The sequence below is a fragment of the Rhipicephalus sanguineus genome, chromosome 1 (genome assembly GCF_013339695.2).
Source record: "Rhipicephalus sanguineus isolate Rsan-2018 chromosome 1, BIME_Rsan_1.4, whole genome shotgun sequence".
Lineage (NCBI taxonomy): Eukaryota > Metazoa > Arthropoda > Arachnida > Ixodida > Ixodidae > Rhipicephalus > Rhipicephalus sanguineus.
This window is the reverse complement of record NC_051176.1, coordinates 54,445,970-54,468,864: the sequence shown is the minus strand read 5'-3', so window position 1 is coordinate 54,468,864 and position 22,895 is coordinate 54,445,970. Positions and strand designations below refer to the sequence as shown.

General features: G+C 44.4%; 1 protein-coding gene across 1 annotated transcript in view; it reads right to left on the bottom strand.

Annotated features, from left to right (window-relative positions):
• The window catches only part of LOC119391523 (long-chain fatty acid transport protein 4), a 110,526-nt gene that overhangs the window by 10,808 nt on the left and 76,823 nt on the right, over positions 1–22,895 (bottom strand). Inside the window, exons 2-9 of the mRNA XM_037659204.2 lie at positions 14,076–14,226; positions 11,845–12,082; positions 8,544–8,705; positions 7,752–7,821; positions 6,388–6,589; positions 4,238–4,430; positions 2,029–2,172; positions 1,188–1,325 (exon numbers count right to left, since the gene is read on the bottom strand). Coding sequence (XP_037515132.1) covers positions 1,188–1,325; positions 2,029–2,172; positions 4,238–4,430; positions 6,388–6,589; positions 7,752–7,821; positions 8,544–8,705; positions 11,845–12,082; positions 14,076–14,226 — 1,298 coding nt within the window. The remainder of the gene's footprint in view (positions 1–1,187; positions 1,326–2,028; positions 2,173–4,237; positions 4,431–6,387; positions 6,590–7,751; positions 7,822–8,543; positions 8,706–11,844; positions 12,083–14,075; positions 14,227–22,895) is intronic.

Genomic DNA, 22,895 nt, shown 5'->3' with positions numbered 1-22,895 from the left:
ATAAATAAGGTAATGAGTCAGGACCAAGTTTTTTTTTTTTATACGCCTGGTTCAGAAATTCACCGCCGAAATACAGAGGTTTTAGCAAGGATTCAAGGGGATCTGCAGTGACCAAATATGCCACTATATGACGGTGGTTCTAAAATGGGGGTCTGCGGACCCCCTGGGTACCGCGAAGCTGTTTTTCAGGCTCCGCGAAACCCATGCTCGGGAAAAAAAAAAAGCGTTTTTTGAAGCCACACTGTGTCTGCGACAATGGTCTCTTGCAAGTTTTGGTATGTTTTTCTGCATAGCACCAATGCGTTGCAGCAGAGCCAACTTGTGCTTCACCTTCTCCATGAGATGGCTGTAAAACTGTTGCTGCAGTTTTCTAAGACATATGCATAGCATGCTTTTTCCAGGCTTGCATACTTGAAAAGCAAACGCAGCTACTAACAGGTTGAATGTGACTAGACCACACAACTGATCAGCAAGCCGCTGAGATCGAATTGGCGTGGCACTTTAGTTTGACTGCTCTTTGCCTGGTAGAAATAAAAGGAACATGCAGTATGCTGCATGTAACATGCAGTATACTGCATGTTGCGTTAATTCATGACCCCCACTTTCTCCTGCTGCAAGGGGTACCCCATCACTAGAACCGGCCCCAAGGGGTCCCTGAAACATCCATGGCTGAGAACCACTGGTATATACGTTATTATATGCTTCATGTTGAGCCGAATCAAAGCAAAACACGAAGAAGAAATAATGTTGAATTGGAGTTCAACCATATTCAACGAATCCTGATGCTAGCATACTGCAGTCGAACCCACTCGTAATAATATTCAAGTGCCTAGGAAATTTCATTGTGATAACCAGTAACAGAGTAGCACAAGAAAAAAGGGGTGCTGTTACTATAGTGCGAATGGCAATGCAGCCTGCACCTTGTCCCCTCAGGCTTCAGATTGTGTTAGCGTATTGAACTCTAAAAGTGAATCTCGCTTTGTAACAACCCATGCACACCTTCGCTTACGAACATATAGCTGCCAGCTTGTGCTCTCCTATACCCTTGCCCCCTCCCACACAAACACACACACACACTCACGCACCAAATACTGTCCAATGCCTATAGGTGGACCAACGTGAAGCACATAGAACACGCAACACGTGTTCGCAGAATTTTCATGTTAACAGGTTGTACGACAGCTTACCCGATGCAAAGGCCAAGTCTCCTTTCTTGAAGACATCCTTGTAGACCTTCTTACTGGTGGCTGCCTTGTTTGCATAGCCATCAAAGGAGTGAATGTGGTCATCACGCACAATGCGTCCCACAAGTTCGCCAACTTCGTCTTAATGAGAAGAAAAAATAGGCGCACATAAGCACAGACACCTTATTAGGCTGGACGCAAGTGGAAAAACACATGCTCATGTGGTTGTTGGTCAGACAATTACGGCTAGCAGAATCTTAAAACACTGAAGTTTTTACAGCTCACTTAAAGTGAATAACAGCCATGCGAGTCCTGTACTATCACCAGGAATTAATGAACACATCTGGTGTGTCAGCTATTCACAGTGCGATGTCGTACTGCTGCATAGATGACACTTAAACATGCTCGAGTTTCGACACTCTGGATCAGAAAGTGCAGTGCAGAAATATCTGGTGCAGTGAAAATTTTTAGAAGTACCATGTTAGCTTGTTTCCTTTTGTTCATACTATTTCACTTTACGTCAATATCATAATACATAAGAAGCACAACGAACTTTCTTAATCTTAAGTGTCATGGTACAGACGCGGTTAAAAATAATGCTACAGGTATTCAATCTGAGCAGTTCAGTAAGAAAAGCTACTTTACTTAAGTCCCAACACAAAGGCGTTCTTACTGTAGTCACTCCCAAGTCATTACTCAAGCCACCTACTGCATTATTCCTTTTGGCCATCAGAGCAATAAGACAGTACAATGTAAGCTAAGTAGTACTTTGGTCATGAAGGAACAATGAGAAAGCTTTTACTATGTAAGCGAGTAATGAAAACTACAAGGATCCACTTCTCACCAGGTTCGCATGGGATGCAGAGCCCATTCTTGTCCCTGAGTGGCTCACCAGTGGCTTCGTCAACTCGAATCAGCTTGACAGGATGGACGTTGCTAGCAATCCGAGACACAAAGCCGACGGATCCTACCTTGTTGTCAATGTTCACTGCACATTCAAGGAAAGGCCAGCAGATATTATGCATTTACTCCACAGTGAAACTTCTTCTAAAGTCATGCAAGTATGTTGTCTGGTGGCCCATTTCTCAGAGATGACAAGTGCTTTTGAGTGGACCCATGCATTGCCACAAGAATCAGTACTTATCATTCGTGCAATTGTTTCGTCTCCCCCCCCCCCCCCAACCCACACCTCTTTAAATTACCCATGTATTGACGCTGTCATTGCACATTTTTCTGAATTGCTTCATTTCCTTGCAAGTGACTCATTTGCCAATAGCCTCCTGAAAAGCACTGCTAAGACATGCGTAATGCATTAAGACTGTGTCACACTGCTACCTTGCATCCACGTCAAAAGCTGCAAAATATTCAAAATTAACCATGAAAGAGGTATGAATCAAGTCACAGAGAAGAGGTGCTAGACAACGAGGAGGACAGCAATAACTTATATCCAAAGCCGGGATGGCAAACTTGGTATTCACTAAATGAAAGTGCACTTTGCTAAGTGAACTACTATATGCTGGCCTCACAGAGTCAAGAAACTCTTCAAAAGGTGATCTTGTGATCTTATTTTCCACTCTCCAGCTATGCCTCACTATCGTAACTTATGGGAGCGGCCACATGATCATTCCCACATACTTTGAAAGATGAGCTCTAGGCACCCTGGGCATGAGAAAAAGAGCCTAGCTGTTTGTGCATTAACTCTATATAGATAATTGCTAATTTTTGTCCTCCTTTCCATTATTCCTAATTTTCAATGAGATAACCACATAAACTGCAGTGGCTCTTCAATATTTGTTTACTTACGAGGTGCTCATTTGTGCGCACCTGGTAAAGGGGTGTGTGTGTCTTGAAGGATACAAGCCATATTTTTTAAAAGCCTTCATCCCTTAATTTTTGCTAGTATATATAAAAATAATAAAAATTGCGAAATGCAAAGTTTAAACGGCCAGTAAACAGGCCCCGACTTTTTATGATGTCTCCCAAACAAGCTCGCTCATTTGCACAAAAGGCTGCAGTGATCACATTTTGCAAACTATTAGTGGTTATGGTGCTCGACTGCAGACCTAAAGGTCGTGGGATCAAATCCCGACGGCGCCCGCCGCATTTTCGGTGGAGGCGAAAATGCTTAAGGCACATGCACTTATATTTAGGTGCACATTAAAGAACCCCAGGTGGTCGAAAGTTCCGGGGCCCTCCACTACGGCGTCCCTCATAATCGTATCGCGGTTTTGGGATGTAAAACCCCAACAATTATTATTATTATGCAAATATCACAGCACTGCATGCTGCAAACACTATTTCAAAAAACAACTCCCACACCCACTTTCCTGCGCCTGACTAGTCCTCTTCGCCCAGTAAGTGAAACAATGTTTCCCATGGAGAATGTTACGCAGCACAGAGCTCATCAAATGCCCCCCCGCATCACGAAAGTGCACCTTGAGCCTGCAGTGATGCAGTTTTGGCTGCGCAGCTGTTGTGAGTCGCATATTTGTTTACATCGTCAGTGCCTCACACTGCACTTCGTCACCGCACAGCCTGTGTGTAACTGACACGACCAACAAGTGGAGAAAGCCTTGCTCAGTCGTTGGCTATGCACCAATGATGTAAATCGCCGCCATCATGTTATGTTGGCAAAGTGGGCTTAGTCGCAATGACTGGCTACGCCTACCCTACTCCACGGTGAAGAAGTTATAGGGAGGCCGAGCAAGAAGAGGAAACCAGCCTAAGCAGTCATGAAAGGATTATTTATCCTCTGCAGCTTCCTTATTACCATGCTTCTTGCAAAATTTCTGCGGCAGCGTGTTCACATCATACAAGCGCAGAGTTATCTCTTCATCACAAATTTTGGACCTAGGGGTTTACTGGCCTTTTTAACTATACATTCAACTTTCAAGTTAATATCGCTTCTTGCAGAATTCCACCTTTTGCAAGCGCGCAATATAAGAGTAATCTGCAAGATGTCAAGTGCTCTTTCGGTAAAGGCGCAGTACTAGTAATGCTTGTCCATCACCCCAGAGATTCTCCCCACAAATCTGGTATTGCTTGGTACTCACAGACATGTGCATTTCCCTCTGTGGATCCATAGAGCTCACGAATGTCCCTGATGCCAAAGCGCTCCTGGAACTGACTCCAGATTTGGGGTCGTAGGCCGTTTCCAAACATCATGCGAATCTTGTGTTGCCGTTCTTGTGGACGCACCGGCTGAGCCAGCAGGTAACGGCAGATCTCACCAATGTACTGTGTCACCTGAAAAAAACAAGGTAGGCAACAAGGTAGGCATTACAAACACGAGAGTCATGCCAAGTCAAGCCAAAAGAAGACCAAGACGCACATTCAGTTTGGTAGCAGTGCAGATTAATTTCATCTGTACAGCAGTCGAGCCACATCTTTGTTTTAAAGAAAGTTCTTGACAGAATTTCAAAAAATAATGTATCTCAAACAACAAGGCAAGAAAAGAAAAAAACACCACAGCAAGTTTTAAAAGGTGACCATGCTCTTAATCTGCTTAGAAGAACTGGCAGAGTAACCTTAGACCATTTTTTACCATTTTTTTTTTTTGCCATTCAGATTCTGCATGGTGTAATCCAACAGTTAGGTGGACGCAGTTCACATTTTTCCTGTAAGCCCTTCAACTGTGGCTGAAAATACCTTTTTTTTTTCACAGGAGAATACATTTATTGCACAATCCATGACATTTCCAGTCTACCTTAACGTTAAAAGTTCAGTGCAAAAAAAGTACACAGCAGACAAGGAAACGACGAGGACAAGCGCTCCCACAACTCAACTAACCCGCTCCCACACCTTGCTCCAGTCTACCAGCTGCAAAATTGTAAAATACATCTATGAAAAATGACGAGCTACTTGAAGTACTAAAAATGAACTTATCTTTTATCACTGCATATAGGCTGCTTTATAAAGCACGATGTCTCACATTGTATGGAAGCTTCTATAGCAGTCTGTATATTAGAAGCGTAGTTTGGAATTTGTTTGCGTGAATGGATAGAGGGAGTATAGTTTTCATAGAGTGTTCACCTAAAGTGAAAACTCCCCCTGAGAACTTCATTCTCCAAACAGAAGCTATAGTGACACATGAACGTTGTTTATGCAGAACTAGCAATGATACACAAACCTAGACCTAAACCCACTTACCAACTACGGTTTTCAAACTCTAAACTATACCTTGCCTTCTCTACTAAACAAGTTTGGCTTATATTACTGTGAAATTTCTTATAATTCTCTTGAAAACTTATAATTATTTTGTTAAGTGAGCATTGCCCCGACACTACCATGTAAATATATATATATATATAATTTGTGTGTGTGCGTGCGTGCTGCTTGTACTGAATGTATCTGGAGATTATATTGTATTTGTTGCATTGATCATTTTATGGTGCACCCTCATGTTTTTTCTAGTTTTTCCAGTTTTTTGTGTAATATCATTACTCTGTGCTGTTTCTGTTCTGTGCGTACCATAGTATTGATGTATACGTGGGGAAGGTAGTACTGTCAAGCCACGACTAAGCAGCTTTTTTTTGTTCTCCTCAGCCATGTATTTGTGTGCGCATGTCTGGAACAAAGACTCTGACTTCTCTCGCTCAAGTATTCTGGCACATTTTACAGAGTTACAAATCTACATCTTACAAAACAACTGGCTAGAAGTGATTAACAGAACTACCGTAAAATGCCGAGCAAGCCCCCACCCCGCTTAAGGTGAAGGATAATCCAACCAGGTTTGGAAGGGGATCACTTGCTCAGTCCCAGACCGAAATTCAAGATGGCGGTGGGCAAGCCACAAAAATAAAAATGCCCATTCATGTTTCGAATGAAATTAGAACTTCGGCCGTATATTGGTTTGACCAATATACGACCGGCCACATGACAACGGAATTTCATAAACAACATTAGATACGCATCCAGTGTACTCAGTCTTGTGGTTTTTTTGCACAAGCGATGCTCGTCTTAAAAAAAAGAAAGTGGCCGCAGGGGAGGGGGGGGGGCGCTTGCTTAGTAATTGGCGCTTATTTCCGATCTCCCGAAAAAGGAAGAGGGGGGCTTGCTTGGCATTTTACGGTAAAGCTCCCACGAATGGCAGCTGACCATGTTAGAACATAATCGTGCAACAACTCGGGTACACAGAGTATCAGTGTTCAACAACTTTTGATGTGACTAGTTCAAATAAGGCAGAGGACAGTTCTCTCCTTACAGTGCAGTCGTATTTGATGCAGTCATCCCAGAAGCGGGAAGCAGAGAACTTGGATCGGATGGCAACTGTGTTTCCAAAAAGAAGAGCCTGCCCCACAGCAAGGATACCGCCTGCCGTGTGGTACAGTGGCAGGGCAGTGTACAGGATGTCGTCGGACTTGATGGGCATCATGTACTTCGAAGCGGACACCATTGACAGATACCTGCATCCACAGGAAAATTTACATGTCTGGGCCCGCAGTCAAAGCCTACAACAGCGGAGCAAATACAAGAGGTGCATAATGCAGTGAACGCAGGAGAACCTTGACATCAGATTCCATGGGATAAGCAAAACGCTCAACTGTTCGCGCTAAAGCAAAACTGGCGTGGGTGAAAAGCAGTCCAAGGCAGCCCAGCGAGCAACAATACGACAAGTGGCGTCCAAATGTACATTTAAAGGGCCATGGTAGCTCAGCACCTCTATGAAACACAAGTGTTTTCCCATGAGACAAAATGTTCAGTGGTGCATAGGTAATCTCCAGTTTGAATGCACATACACCTGGTCAAAACAGCACTAACAACAGTGAGGTCAGAGGTAGGCGCACACACAAGTGCTGTTGTTAGTGCTGTTTTCTTGTCAATGTTTCCCTGCTGCAATCATCGCTCAAAAACAAAACATCTGACATTGCTTATGTATGAGTGCTTATGCGCTTGTTACTCACTACAGAATGGTACTTGAACTGCTGGCACTGCAACCTTATTCGATGCTGCACAATCCATTCGCATCATCTGGCTAAAAGCATCATCTGCACGTAGTGTCAAGCTATTCTATAGCAGGTATTTCAGTCCAGCAACCATAAAAAAATTGAAGGTGAATAAGTAATCTGCTACTGAATAAGTACAAGTGATCATACTTGCTACAGTGGGTCAGAAGGTTGAAAGCAGTCATGCAATGCGAGCAAGTTTTGCCCAGTGCGTATACACTGCATATATAAATAAGTCACTTTAGAGCATGTAAACACATAAAAACTTGTTTAGTTCAGTGTAAATTTTTCGCAGTTGCTATATCCACAGAGCGAAATATAGCTAGATTAGTCTTACTATGACTTTTGTACATGTGGGATAATTAATACACTATATGACTTTTGTACATGAGATAATTATTACAAGGACACAAATACTTATTAACACATCGTAGTCATGTATCTGATATTACTGACACAATTTTAAAGCAATGAATGCAGAAAGCACCGAATACGGACTTGCTGGTGTGAATTTAACAGCAAGTCTGTATGATCCATTTGGTACAAGTGCCATCTTAGGCATAGAATAGGTGGTAAATACACAAGCTGTCACGGCAGAACCAATAATGCAGTGCGCACTCACCTGCTGTGCTTGATGATAGCAGCCTTGGGAAGACCAGTGGTTCCAGATGTGTAAATGTACACAAGCTTATCTAGAGAGAATGAAAGAGATACAAACAACTTTTTTACCAATTCACTTTCTCTTACGTAGATTACCTGCCACATTACAAACGTTGCTAATGCAATAAAGTGCAATAATTAAATTGACGTTTAACATCAACCTATAGTGAAGTTTTAGCACATAGAGCCAGATGCAACAGATGAGCAGACCTGTGTCAGCTATCTTCTGACGCAGGTTGTCATGCTGTGTAAATTACCACATGATAAGATGTTTGCAGCAGATGAACGTATCGAATGTAACTAAAGATTAGCAATAATACTAGCAGTACTAGTATTACTGAGAATGTCCTCACAATTAAAAAACACCTGATACCTGTTGGGCCCGCTTACTGCCACTTGCTGTGTAGTTGGTGATGACAGTGCACAGGAGAAAGCAAGCATTTTTTATCCGATTCTGACACGAAACCAATTCCATGCTACATGCTGCGGGATAATTTTTGGCTTGCACGTTCACAAGGACCTTGACTACAGATCAGCAATGTTTTCTGAATACTCACGTCCAAAAAGTGTTACAGGGCCCCTTTAACAATTAACAAATAATGTAGCTGAAGGATTGAAGACAAGTGAAGCGAATACAACTGATTTGAAAAAATAGCTATGGTATTGCAGAGAAAAACAAAAAAAAACTGCCTATGCAATGCCAGTGCAAAACAGGCTAATCACGATCGGTGCATACTTTCTGCTTGCAACCTACCATGAATGCTGCCTTTGTAGTCAATGTCTGCGGGAACTGATGAGCTGTTCTTGATGAGTTCTTCCAGATCAACTGCTGGCAGAGGCTGAGTGTCACAGGCTCCGTACACATAGTACTGATAATCGCCCTTCTCCATGAGGGAAGGGGCCACATCCTTCATGGCTGCGCAAAAAAATAACAACATGAAGTCGCCATCGAGGTTCCCAACATGCCCATACTCTTAAGCTGGATTCGCAGAACAGATCACGAACAAATCAGTCGCATGATGTACACTGGGTCAAGCAGTCATAGGGCAGAGACAAGTAGACAACATTCACAGCTTACCCCTGCTCTTATCTCTCAAAGCATGCACTACAGCGTAAGTGTGTTGAAATGCAGCACGTGTTGACTCATAGCTATCAAGCTTATCACTTGAGTTGCAAGCTTGCTTCCCATATTTTGATTGATTTAATAACCAGTTTAGACTGAATCGCAGAGTTTCTGTCAGACTAAGGCATTCTGTCATCAGTGCCTTGCTATTTCCTTGCCAGGAATCATAGAAATAATGTGACTTTCAACCACATCATGAATCAGTTAACAAATTCAGTGAATTTGCATGCCAAATCGAAAATTGCTTCACGAGGACTGAGTGAGAGCAGCTGAAATGGGTGGCGTATCATCACGTGATACACAATCCACAACCTCTAATTGTAATGCACTGGTGGATACAGCTTTAGGGTTATCAATGAATATTGTATTGGCAAACAATTCAGCACTCTACAATTCTAGAAAATGCCACTAAGAAGTCTTCTGCGAAGCTAAAAAAGAGCATGTTGCTTTTTGTGAAGAGAATCTAATGCTGAGAATCCTTCAGTGGTTCAAGGGTTCTAGAAATGGAGAAAAATGCTGGTTTAAATTAGAGCCAATACGGTCATGAGCTACCATACGTATGGTTGTGCTATAAGTATGCAGTACTACAGTGAAAGCAGGGAATTTTCCAGGAGCAGGGGAGAGCTGGATATACATTAATGTGCTGTATGCTTCTTTAGGAAATGTGCTCGTTGGTATGTTTTTTTTTTCCTGTTGTATTACTAACTGAAACACACTGCTGCTTGAAATGGGTGAAGTGCACTTTCGTTTACAGTGGTTCCACCTTTCTGGGAACATCGATTCATGGAAAGGTGGAAGAAGCACACTTCTGGAACGAAGCAAGTCATAGCAGAGAAACTGAATATAGTATATGTAATGGGCATACTGGAAAGCACATCTGTTATGTGGCGGCACGTGCAATGCCTAGTGAAACTGTGCAAACCTACCAGAGTATTACACAAGCAAATATGTCTTGCCTTAAAATATCTAGACTAGAACGCAGTTTCCACCTTTCCGTGAATCGATGTTCCCAGAAGGGTGGAGCCACTGTAAACGAAAGCGCACTTCACCACCCATTTCAAGTAGCAGTGTGTTTCAGTTAGTAATACAACAGGAAAAAAAAAACATACCAACAAGCACATTTCTTAAAGAAGCATACAGCACTATTAATACATATCCAGCTCTCCCCATCCAAATGAAGCAGAGAGTCCAAAAGGCAGGGGAGGAGGGTGATGGCAACATATGCCTATGTACCTTGCATTACCTTTGTGCCTTGCTAGACACAAATATGACTACACACAATATGTCAACATGCCCATTATATAGCTATAACACTATTTTTATCACAGTGAATGACAATTTTTGTGCAGCTTATGGTAGTGTATAGTTACGATGGTGAAGAGTATGCAATCAGTACATTTTGCCTGTTCTGACCAATGACTTCAGAACATGGATGCTAATACTATGAGAACTTGAAAGAACGCTAAGAAATGTGTAGCGCAAAGAACAGTCTATGCCAAATCAGTTCTGAGGAATCCCACATGCTGGAGCAATGTTCATGAAAGGGAAATGCCATTCGTCCGCCCAGCTCTCTTTCATGAACTTTCCTCCATCTTGCCGAATTCTGCAGAGCTGATCTGCCATATTCAGTGACCCTGCGCTTGAAGTTGTTCATTAATTCAGCCTCATGCTATGCTCTACTAGCCTACTGGTTAGTTCAGGTGACAGAGCGACAATCCTGAAAAGGTGCTAGGTCTCAGGTCCGATCCCCACAGCAAGATGAATTTTTCTTCAACTGCCAAGCATTAAGTTGAATTGGGCACACAACATAAAAATTGACGACACTCATATGGGGACAAAACACTTGGATGCACCTGTGTTGCAAGTGTGCAACACAGGCGCAACACAAGTGCTAAGATTGGAATGCACAAGTGCATTACAATCTTAGCGCCGCCAATTTTTACACTACATGAAGCTTTCAGTCTAGACGTTTGTAGCTTTATACTATGGTTCTGTGGAAGAAAAAAGTGGACCTGTGCCAACAATGCAATGAGTGGTACATTAGGGTAACACTGTGTAGCATGACAAACAACTGGAGAGTGTGCATGGGCTTGGAAACTTGTGTTATGAGAGACCTTTTGGACAGGCCTTTGTACTGCAGCAAACTTAGGGTTAATGATGATGCATAGTGTAGTTTTACAACTACATACCATATTGCTAATGAACTATGCTAAATAAACGTAGTCGAGCAGTTTACAAAACATAAAAGCAACACAAGCAGCTAAATGAGAGCCAGCAGGGCCACCAAGTGCCTGCCTAATTCCCAAGCCATCCTAAAATCTTCCACTTCCATTTTTCACAGCTTGAATATTTTGCCTCTGCGTAAACTTGTTAGCCACAAAATTCTAATAATCATGTTTCGTGTTTTAAATCATGAATTATACATTTCTAGTTTTTCTGATGTCACTCTTGTACATACTAACAACACAAGGTTTTCAACTAACCGTAATCTACTTTTACCTAAAGTACGTACAAACTATGGTCGAATGACGACAAGATTTTCATGTGTAACACTGTGGAACAAGCAACCTTTTGAGTTGAAATCATGCACAATGCACTCATTTTGTAAACGTCTTAAAATTGAATCGTTAAACGATTTGTGACTTTATTGTTTTCTTTTGATTTCTTTGAAGCAAATTGTCATCATTACTTATGTTGCCCTACTGTTTTCGCACACTTCTTTCTATATTTTGCTACAATTTCGCCACTGTTTGCTGACCGATAAACTAATCCTCTGTTTAATTTATGTTAGGAGGTCCCCCTGACAGTTCTTACTTTGGGACGTCTGATTGTTCAATCACAATGCAAAACTAATGTATATAACAAATGTATATATTTTGAATAAACTTCAACTTCAACTTGATTGAAGGCATGGCAGCAAGCTCATTCGCACCATTGGCCTGTTCCTTGCCAAAGACAATGGCCTTGGCATTGATGCAGGTGAGGGAGTGCAGCAGTGGATCAGACTTGAGGTTGGTGTTGACCAAGGCAGCCACAATGCCCACTTTGGACATGCCTAGCCAAAGCATGACAAACTCGGGCCGAGAGTCCATAAACACTGCCACTTCATCGCCTGGCCTCAGTCCCTGCTGCAGAAAGCAGTTAGCCACCCGGTTCGTGAAGTCATCCACCTGCAAACAAGCAATAACAGTCACTCAATGCTTTAGAAAATTTTTAGATATCTGTCAAATTCCTGCAATGACAAACCACCAAAGACGTGATCTGTCACAGCGCAACATCTACGCCACTAGAAAATCAGTGCAACCAGCTGGCAATAAAGCAAAATTGCGGTTAACTTAATGTAGTTGGTCACGCTGCACTTTCAGGACGTTCTGAAACTGCTTAACTTCAAGGTTCTGTTATTTCACTGCTTGTGTTCCAAAGGGGCTGTATACAGTGCCAAAAACAAGCCAAGTGAATATTTGCAAAGCATGAATAGTCACAATATACCTACCTATGCAGCACATTTAGCTATTGTTTACTCTGGTGAGTACTACTGCAACATGACACAGCAGATTCATTAAAGCGTTGAGGTTGTATACACATGAAATGCACCCAGGGCTGCAGTGTTGTAGCAGTACCTTCCACTTGATTTTATACCACTCTTATTGTGCAATGTTCACAGCCTTCTGATGCCAATGGTAACACTGGCAAAGCGCTGCTCTAACTATAAATAAAGTGCAAAAAGAGTGAAAAGGAAGAGCATTTGAAAAGGCATTGCTACAAGTTCACAACCTATTAGTGATGCAGAACTATTGATGGTACTATCGATAATATCGATGGTAAAAAATAATATCGATAGCGCTATCGATAGTGCATTCGATGATACTATCGATAGCATAAAATCATAAAATCAACAACATGAACTCATTGCAGAATAAACTTGGTTCCCCGCGCGCGTGGTACATAGTGGAGCCGGAGGAGCAGGCTGAAGGGCAAGAAAGTTGGACATGCTTGTGTTGTTCACCAGAGTGCTTTGCTGACACACGATCATAAAGGCATACTGTCCAGATCTAGTGGAAAGGAAGCCATTATATGTCGTGGAACTGCGTGGCTCCAAATTTATATTGCGTTTTATGATTTTAAAATGAAAAATATATCAAGAACTAAGTTTGTTAACTGTAAGGTGTAACTGGTTGCTTTTGGATAAGAATTTATTGATGGACATATTCCGCCATTTTGAGTGCGGAACTAATTTATTTCTCTTGCCAAAAATCGCTCATAAATTAAGCGAAGCTGATAGTAGGCTATCGCAAATATTTTGGCAATATGGCCAGCCAGCAACAGCATCATTATTCACACCACTATTGATAGTATTGTCACGAGCTGTGACGGTGAAGAATGCTGCAGTAAGACTGGGAAATACAGAGCTCTTTATTTGGGCGAATTTGTGCCCAGAAAATCAAAACTCAAAATACAAGTGATACATGCTGCGCCCTGAGAGCGGCGAGAACAGTCATTGGCCGTCGTTTAATCTGATCATCGGTAGAACGTGTCGTCTTTTATACATCAGTCATCGAACCTTCCAGCGTTATCACTGATGTTTGTGTAAGCTCTCGAATAAACTTGACTATTCTTGACTATTTGCGTTTGCGTGTAATCTTAACAGAATGATCTCAAAGAATCTTGAAGCTTCTCAAACATTACGGTGCGGTCTGCATCAAACATTGCTAAGAGTCTTTGTGGGTGAAACCCGAATACATCAAAACAAAGCAATAAACACGCATGGCAGTGATATCACTAGTAATATTAACGATGGTACTACCGATTTCACTATCGATAGTTTGTTTATATAAAAACTCGTACACCTGGTGACTGAAGTTTAGACCACTGGCCTGTGTATGTAGCTAGGCAAATTATACTGAACTGAACCTTGACCTACATTCAATTCAACCTACATCTACATTCAAATGACAAATGGCCTTTCACTGATTGTATGAATATATGCAGATTCTTAGAGTAACAAGATTACCTTCGGCTTGATTGAGTTCTTTGTACTCAATATTGCAAAGTAATGGGGAAAAGAAAGCAGTTTTATCGTACGTTGCTTTTTTCAATAGGCTGCATTTAAATTATTGGCACAATGTAAAGTAAGATGATGAAACATGATTCAGTGATGCTCACCTGCTTGAATGTCCATCGGTTGTGCTCCATGATGAAGCACACCTTGTCCATGTTCTTGTTGACCACAGACTGAAACACCATAGGCACCGTCCGATTGGCCTTGAGGCATGATTTGAAGTATAAGCTCGTCTTAGTGATGCGAATCAGGCCCCTGCATGAGGAATCATTGGAAACACACGTTACTCCTTGACTCTTGTTTTGTGCCACAAGCTGCATGTGGCACACAACAATAGTGAAAACTGCACAATATTCTAAGACTCTTTTGCATGTAAATTGCATACAAAAGGCGTTCCGTTCCGTCAATTCCTTTTTGCACTTCAATTTACGTTGACTCGGTCAGCTAACTGAGCTACTCACACTGTATGTTGCATATGCTGCTATTTTAAAAGAATAACTTTTTTCGCCTCTTTTACCATTCATAGCCAGTGGTTAGATTTTTACGGGTACAAAAGCAGGGCTTAAAGTCTCCCTTCATTGGAGGGGAGGCCCTCATTAATATTGTGTATAACAAAGAAAACGAGCCCGTGAAATTAACACTTCTTTCCTTTATATATATATATATATATATATACCGGGTGTCCCAGCTATCTTTAGCCAAGGGTTTAAAAATACAATATTAGAGGCAGGCGAGTGAAATCACTTGCAAATTACTGACAGTCACCTTGCGCACTGCACACAATTTTTTGTTTGGTAATTAGCTAATTTGTTAATTAGGATTATTTCATTAAATTGCTAAATATTGACTGTAGGCAAGAAATGCGGCTTGCAAAGTTCGAGAGCGTCTTCAGAAACCCCAAATCCATTATTTGAGATAAAGAAAGTCTCACATATACCATTTTTTCCAAGCTGCAAAGAAAGCCCGCGAAATACAAAAAGAACCACGTGACTAGCGCATTCGCCCGCCGCGAGAATGCTGCCCTCAGCCGTGGTTTGAGAGAACGAAATCAGCTGCGGCCGCGACTCGCCAGATCCGTTGCGGCGGTAGGCCGATAAGTTAACGGTGGTTTCTTGGCCCGTTGCCAGCCAGTAGGCGCGCGTGACGGTGCAAGTTGTAGCGAGCGCGGGCCAAGGAACCACCGTCAACTTATCGGCCTACCGCTGCAACGGAGCCGCCGAGTCGCGGCCGCAGCTGATTTCGTTCTCTCAAACCACGGCTGAGGGCAGCATTCTCGCGGCGGGCGAATGCGCTAGTCACGTGGTTCTTTTTGTATTTCGCGGGCTTTCTTTGCAGCTTGGAAAAAATGGTATACGTGAGACTTTCTTTATCGCAAATAATGGATTTGGGGTTTCTGAAGACGCCCTCGAACTTTGCAAGCCGCATTTCTTGCCTACAGTCAATATCTTGCAATTTAATTAAATGATCTTAATTAACAAATTAGTTAATTACCAAACAAAAAATTGTCTGTAGTGCGCAAGGTGACCTTCAGTAATTTGCAAGTGATTTCACTCGCCTGCCTCTAATATTGCATTTTTAAAGCCTTGGCTAAAGATAGCTGGGACACCCTGTATATATATATATATATACGTGCGTATGCATGTGTGTGAAGTGTTATTCTAGGTGATAGTTTCGTCGCAACTCTCATAGGCCAGAGAAATTAAGTTGTGTTTGGTACGATCACAGTGTAGTGAAGCCAAATGTCTCTAGAACTGAAATAATGCTTATGATTGTTACACAAAGAAATATATCATTCAGTGTATTTCGCGTGTTTACTCAATGTGCCGATCCAATCAAGAACTAAAGAGAGGGCATTTTGAAAACAATTTTTCAAAAATAACTTGGGATGTCAAAGGATGAACATATGCGAACTCAAACCAAATAAGTCTAGCTGCAATGCAAAACATCAGTTCACTCACTGCACTGAGAACCTCAGGCAGTGAGTGAAAATGAAGGGGGAGCTGGGCCGGGCCCCCTGGCTTTAAGCCCTGTACAAAAGTGCCACTGCAAAGGCCACGTTGATCACCAAATGCATGGTTAATTTTTTTAGATTGCTCTTGCTGTCTATCTATACAACAGCTACTGCTGTATATCTGCACTGCCACTATTCAGATGTGCTGGTTAATGGCTTTATTCTCTATGTAATGGTCCAATGAAACTCCAAATGTTGCGTAAGTATTCTCACTACTACAAGTCTGCAATATCAAGGGTGCTTTTCCTTTATTAAAGTGCATAGCATTCCTTAAATATTCTACAACTTTTCACCTACACTGACAACCATACTGTTTTTTTGTAACTGAGCTCTGTAGATAAATCATCAAGGGCGAAAGAAAAAAAATCTGAAAAAAAAAGAGATTTCGTGAAAAATGTATGAATTGGATGCAACGCCAGCGATCAGAAGCGCCCAACATCAGCACATATCCGCAAATATCTCCAGTGGTTCCACATTACAATGACCATATTTATTTCAAGTATAGCCTATCCGCGTTCTCTCTGTACTGTAGTTCGCAGCAACGTTAGGCTCGTTGCCGGCGTACAAAGTGCTAGCGGCGGTGGCGACAGTAGAGGAAACACTGGCTGGCATTGCGGCGCTTCCTCAACTAGGTAGGCGCTGGGCGGACGCGCACACCGGCGTGCCCCCCATCAGAGCGGCGGTGAAAAAAACAGCGCGCCAGGCAAACCAACGCGCCCGAGGCGAGGAGAGCGGGAGACGACGGCGGCGAGTAGGACGCGCGCGCGGATTTCGCCTTTTCCTTCCGGCAGGAGAGAAAAAACGAAAAGAAAAAAAGAAAACCAGTTTGCCGAGCAGGAGCTAGTTTTCACTCTTGCCGTTCCCTTGCTTCTCCCGCTAGTCGAATGAGGCCCCCAGGTAGTACACTCGAACACGCGTCTCAGCCGCCCGGGAGAACAAGTAACGATCGAGAAAGGTCGAACGCTTCGCGGAATGACCGCCGCAGGAGGAGGGCATCGGAATGCTCGAGGTGTACGCCAGCAATGCGTTGCTGGAGGCGTGTTTCATGTAACCAAAACGTCAACAAAACCCATCGGTTTCTCTGGGGAGGAGGAGGCAGTGAGGGGATGGAAGCAACGGTCAATGTAGTTGCTGTACGCGAATACCGGTATTTGAAACCGAATCTAATAAGTGCTGAACTTTGTGCACACATTCATCGCGTGTAACGATGGTCGACTAGTAGAGCGAGAACATTCATCAGTAGCTCCGCAGACCAGCGAGACAGTGGCCCCACACCACATCACGTACTCGAGGGGCGTCGGCCGCGAAGCTAGCTAGGATTTCTCAATCGGTGGGGGCAGGGGGAACCGTAATCTTTTCTAATTATTTATTATCCCTTCGCTTCCCTCCCCCCTTGCTTTTTATTTTTTATTTTTAAGCATCGTGTAAGAAAACGTTATCATGTTAATTGACTTCAGAAACAGCGCAAGCGACTACATAATCTATTCATTTCAACAGCATCTACATAGCACATGACGCTAATTCTGAATTAATAGTCTAAACCAGGGGTCGGCAACCGGCGGCCCGCAGGACCTGTATTATGCGGCCCCCGGCACGACGCCTCTCGCTGTGAGGAAGGGGGGGGGCGGAAGCTGATCTAAACTGCGCACTGAGAAAGGCACAGAAAATAAACCCGTCATTGTTGTGGTGAAATTTTGGAAATTTATTTAGGCATGGCACATATGCAGTAGGCAAAGCATCCTGACCTATGACTGGGGCTGCTAAATTATGCAGCCAAAAAAAGCGAAGCACCCACCCCAGTTAGGTTGGGGGGGAAGGGGTGCGCACCCATGCCCCCGCTCCCTCCGTAACCTCTGCGACTAATTATATCATACGAATAGCGCAAAACTAAAGCAGCCCAGTACAGGTGCCAGAAGTAAATATAACATATATGAGAGCATTACTAGTGCAACCGCGCTGTTACGTAACGATAACAGACCGCCAGTTATGCTATACTGCAAGTGGCGAGTCTTCTGCAGCAACGTTGCCCGACAATTCACAAAAAGAAAAGTAGTGTATATAACATTGGAGCACTTGGTGACGACGCGCCTTGCGAAACATGTCCGATTTTTTCTACCTCCTTGACACGGAATTCAACTGCGCTCATTTCGCTCAACCGCCTCTCATTGTCGCGTAAGTGGGCTTACGCAGTTTCGGTCAAATGATTTCATGAGCGAAAGGCGTATACTCTACACAGGCCACACGCACATCATTACGTTGGTGATGACTCGAGGTGGGGAGCTTCCCGGTGCTAAGCGTGGTGCGCTCTGCGACCTCGTCCGGTGGGTGGAGCTGTGGGCATACGCATAATGTCTTAACGGAGGGAACGCCGACCTCCCCATATAACGGATTCTCTCTGCCAAAGTTTAGCGCGGAAAGATTGCGCGCGAAAGTTATCAGGATATGCAGCGCGAAATCGAACGTTTTTTAAGGCTCGTTCACACATGCGACTAGCACCGGTCGCGCGACCAAGTTAGTCGCAAAGCGACTGGTCGCAAGCGGTCCAAAACGGCCGCTTTGGTCGCAAAGCGGCCACTGACTGCTTTGGCTCAGTCGCACGACTGCACTCGCAAACTACTGAACCAATCAGATGTGCAGGAAATGGACGTTAGCTTATTTTACGGGGCAATTGCAATGCAAGCAGACGAATTCTCTGTGGCGACGGGTACAGGTCGCACGCAGGTGTGAACATCGGTCGCGTAGAGCCGTTTGGTGATTGCCAGTCGCAAATGGTCGCGCGACCGGTGGTAGTCGCAGGTGTGAATGAGTCTTTAGACCCAACGCAGCCACAATCAATACGCTCTTTCTGGTTACTGCGCTCTGAACACACGCAATGTGAGTATAGTATTGCGGCGAGGATGTTGACGCCTTTCAAACAAAACCGTGGACTGTCACACATGTGGCACCGCGAAGCAATGTCACATGTCCCTCCCGTCAACAAACACCCGCTAAAGGTCCCAGTAGCTTCGTATCAGCGAAAGCTCACGAGAAAAAGACACTCGACAATATGTATGCACTGCATCGCGTGCGCGGCTACACCACGTTGCATATATATTGGTCGTCGCGGTCGGTTTGGCTTTCCCCCCGGTATTCACACTAGCAGGGTCGCGCGAAACTCGTAGGCAATGGACAGGCACATGCACACGCGCGCAACGAACCGTGGCAAGGCGGGCCCACTCTCTTGGAAGACGCGCGCCGAGCACGAGCGTATACGGGACAAGCACGCAATCGGGAGGACACTACTCGAACGTCGCTGGTGCAGCCGACCGAAGACTGCCGCAAGTGTGGCATAGAAGCGCGACACAACGATCGATCACGTTCCATGCGGACAGCGCAGGCAGTGTGCGTCACGAGGCCGACAGACAGGCAAGACACACTATTAAGGGGCGCTACGAGCAGGAACCGGCGAAAAGACACGGCCAGAAACGACAGCGATGGAAATCCTTGGGCACCCGCAGTTTAGTCAGAGATCAAGATGAATCTTGTCGTTCGTGTCCTTGAAAAGCCAGAAACTGCGACACCCGATAGGCCCTGCTATAACGAATTTCTTTGCCGATATTTATATACGGAGTCTTTCATGCGGGACATTATCGTTGAACTTAAGAGCCGATGGAGGGGCTTGATTTTCGTCTTCCACAACAACCACATGAAGCGAATAATTGTCATCTTACAGCCAAACTTACGTAGATAGCGATGCGGAGAGTGCTAACACACACACACACACACACACACACACACACACACACACACACACACACACACACACACACACACACACACACACACACACACACACACACACACACACACACGAAATTACTTAGACGCCGCTCAGTGCTGGCAGGCACAGCAAGCAATAAGAGCTAAACGACAATAACGACGACGACAAAATAATAACAATAATAATAATAATAATAATAATAATAATAATAATAATAATAATAATAATAATAATAATAATAATAATAATAAGACGCGGCAGAGGTACAAGTAATGCGTCAATGTGTGAGGCATAAGTTAATTCTTCACGAAAGTTCCACGATACACAATCTTCGCTTATATACGATCCCCCCCCCCCCCTCCCCTTTCATTTCTGTCCAACCTCAAGAGACGAGAGAAAAATAAACATGTGGGAAATACAGCGCGTGCACTGCGTAATGTTGGCCACGCGCCAGCACCGATGTCACCGACGTGAGTGACAGGTTTCGCGACCCACTCCCGCTGCACGAGAGGAGAGAAAGCGCGCCGTTCCCAAGACGCATAGGACAAGTGGAAGCGTCGGCTAAAAAAGATGATTGAAACGCAACGGAGAGCTTACCACCTTCACCATTTGCAACCCTCGTCTCTTTAATAACGCGACACGCCTTACCTGCAAGCTGCGCGCCATTGACAACGCTGTGGTGCGCACAGCTTGGCGTTGCCAAGGGCACAGTGGAGAAGAAGCAAGGTCACGTAGTACACAGAAGCGTGTCGCTACGAATATCGATAGCGAGCCGATCAACAACTCGTTGCCGCAACTCGCCAGGCTGCAGGTTCACATTCTCGGGCGCGCACTGCGAGGATAGGATGGTGGCTACAGGATGTCTCGCGTTCACTGGACGCTGGTTCTCAGGTTCAGGGTTCTATTACTACCATTCTAGAGACATACTCCATCTCTTTCCTCATATACTGAACACATCGGCATTTAATAACAAGTCTTCACTCACTGCTAAAAATCACATGATATCCACGGAGTGAATGATGATGAGTGGGCGAAGCTGCGGAGGTTCATCGGTAAACCGTGGATCTTCCGTGAATTCTGCCCAGTACATCATCACCGACGTGAGATCGGGCGCGTTTATACTAAAGGTTCGATGAGTAATGACGACTTGCAGCTTACTTTAATTTTACATGTACGCTGTGAATTTTCATTGTTTAGAAAACCATTGCTTTAGAAAACATCTGGCGTCTTTCGTTAAGCAGCTGGCGTCTTTTCGATTTGCTTTAGAAACATCTGGCGTTCTTTCGTTTTGCTTTTACAAAACATCTGGCGTCTTTCGTTGGTTTATTTCATCAATCAACGGCGTTTTGAACAAAATTTTTATTGTTTAATCACGCACAGGAGAAATCTCACCAGGCACTACCTTGGAGGTAAAGAATGGCTGCTAATGGGAATGAGAGACAGAAGAAGTCGGCTTTTAGCTAACGCTGCGAATTTTTTATTGCTCAACAACGCACAGGAAAAATCTCCCACCGGCACCACCTTGGAGGTCAAAGCGTAAGACTGGTTACGCACTACGACTACGACTACGACTACGAGGGACGAACGGGTGCCGCCTTAAGGAGCTTCGCCCCTAAAAACATTTTGTTTCTCTTGCAATTTTTGTTCTCCCACCCGGTCTGCGCGTAAAGAACAGAACGGTCTGGAATCTATCTTGACCGGCGTGTACGCTGACGTCATCAGTTAAGACATGCCACCGTAGAAACAACCCCCGTCGCCCCATATCATTGTGAACCTATGATCCTCTTTGTGATCCCATTAGGAACCCGCCACGATGGCTCAGGGGCCACTTAGGGTGCTGTTACTGAACGTCAAGTCGCGGATTAGATAAGGCCGAAGCGAACACGTTCGTGTCGGGTTCACATTTAGGCGCACGACAAAGAACCCCGGGGGGTCACTAGCGGGAGGCTGAACCCACACATTCGCAGAATCGAGCGGGACCGGTTTGTACACATTAAGAAATCTTAAAACGTAACAACGCTAAAAACATGGTCCCTCTTTTTTTTATTATTGCTGTTTATTACCTTCAAGTTCGTAATATTTTATTCCTTGATTCATTTAGGTGATCCCACGGCACAGTAGCACAATAAATAGTGCGAAGTAGATTTTGGTAGCAGACAAAACTCGTTCACTTTGTCAGGCATTGTTAAGCCACTATACAGGGACGCCCTATTGAACGTAATTTCCGTCGCCGCCCAATCAACAGAGAGAGCGCGCGACTACACCAGAGGCGACGCGTGCTGACGCGGATGCACCCCGCCGCCTTTACCTTCACGGGCAGCACACGATGTACGCAACAAACAACAGTGAGGTACACCGAACACAACGTATTGCGCGAGAGGCGTTCGCGAAGCAGCAGCAGCAAGTGGTGACAAAACGCGCGAGGAGAGATTCGCCTCGTTACGCACGACGGCTGCGTTCAAGGCCCAGTCCTTGAAACGGGGCGCGCGCGCTGCACACATTTATATGCAATGCCCAAGAGGCGCCAATCGGAGAAGATGCCGCCTTGCAATCAAGCTCATTAGATTGTTGCGCGCATAGGCCTGCTTGCGGCGAGCCACAACGTAAACACGCGCGAATTGGCCAGCTCGCTTACTCTTGTGTTTTTTTCTTCTAGTTGCGCTTTTTTGTTATATTCAACGTCGCTGCACGCACGGTGCATCAGCAAAGCGCTAATAGCAATTAAGCGTGGCGTAATGGCGATTAAGAGGGTTGTAAAGTAAAGGCTAAGCGGGTTCTAAGCATTCAGTACCGACTATAGGGAGGGATACGGGAACGCACAAGCTATTACACACACGCACAGTTGCGTCGGCAGGATTTTGTCTTGGGGGGTGCAAAGCAATGTTGCATGGCGGCTGGTGGAGGGAGAGTACTGGTGTAGCTTGGGTGGGGGCAAGTGCTGGTGTGGCTTGAGGGGGGCAGGTGCCCCTTTTGCACCCCCCTGCCGACGCCCATGCACACGCACACGCTATTCGAATTCGCGGAGTCACAGTTGACAGCAATGTTGATAGCACTCGACCAAAACAAATCGGCTACACACGTAAAACAAAAGGAAGCGCGACATGGCTTGCAAGTTATTTTGATCAAAAGGCTAATATCTACAGGCCTGTGTGA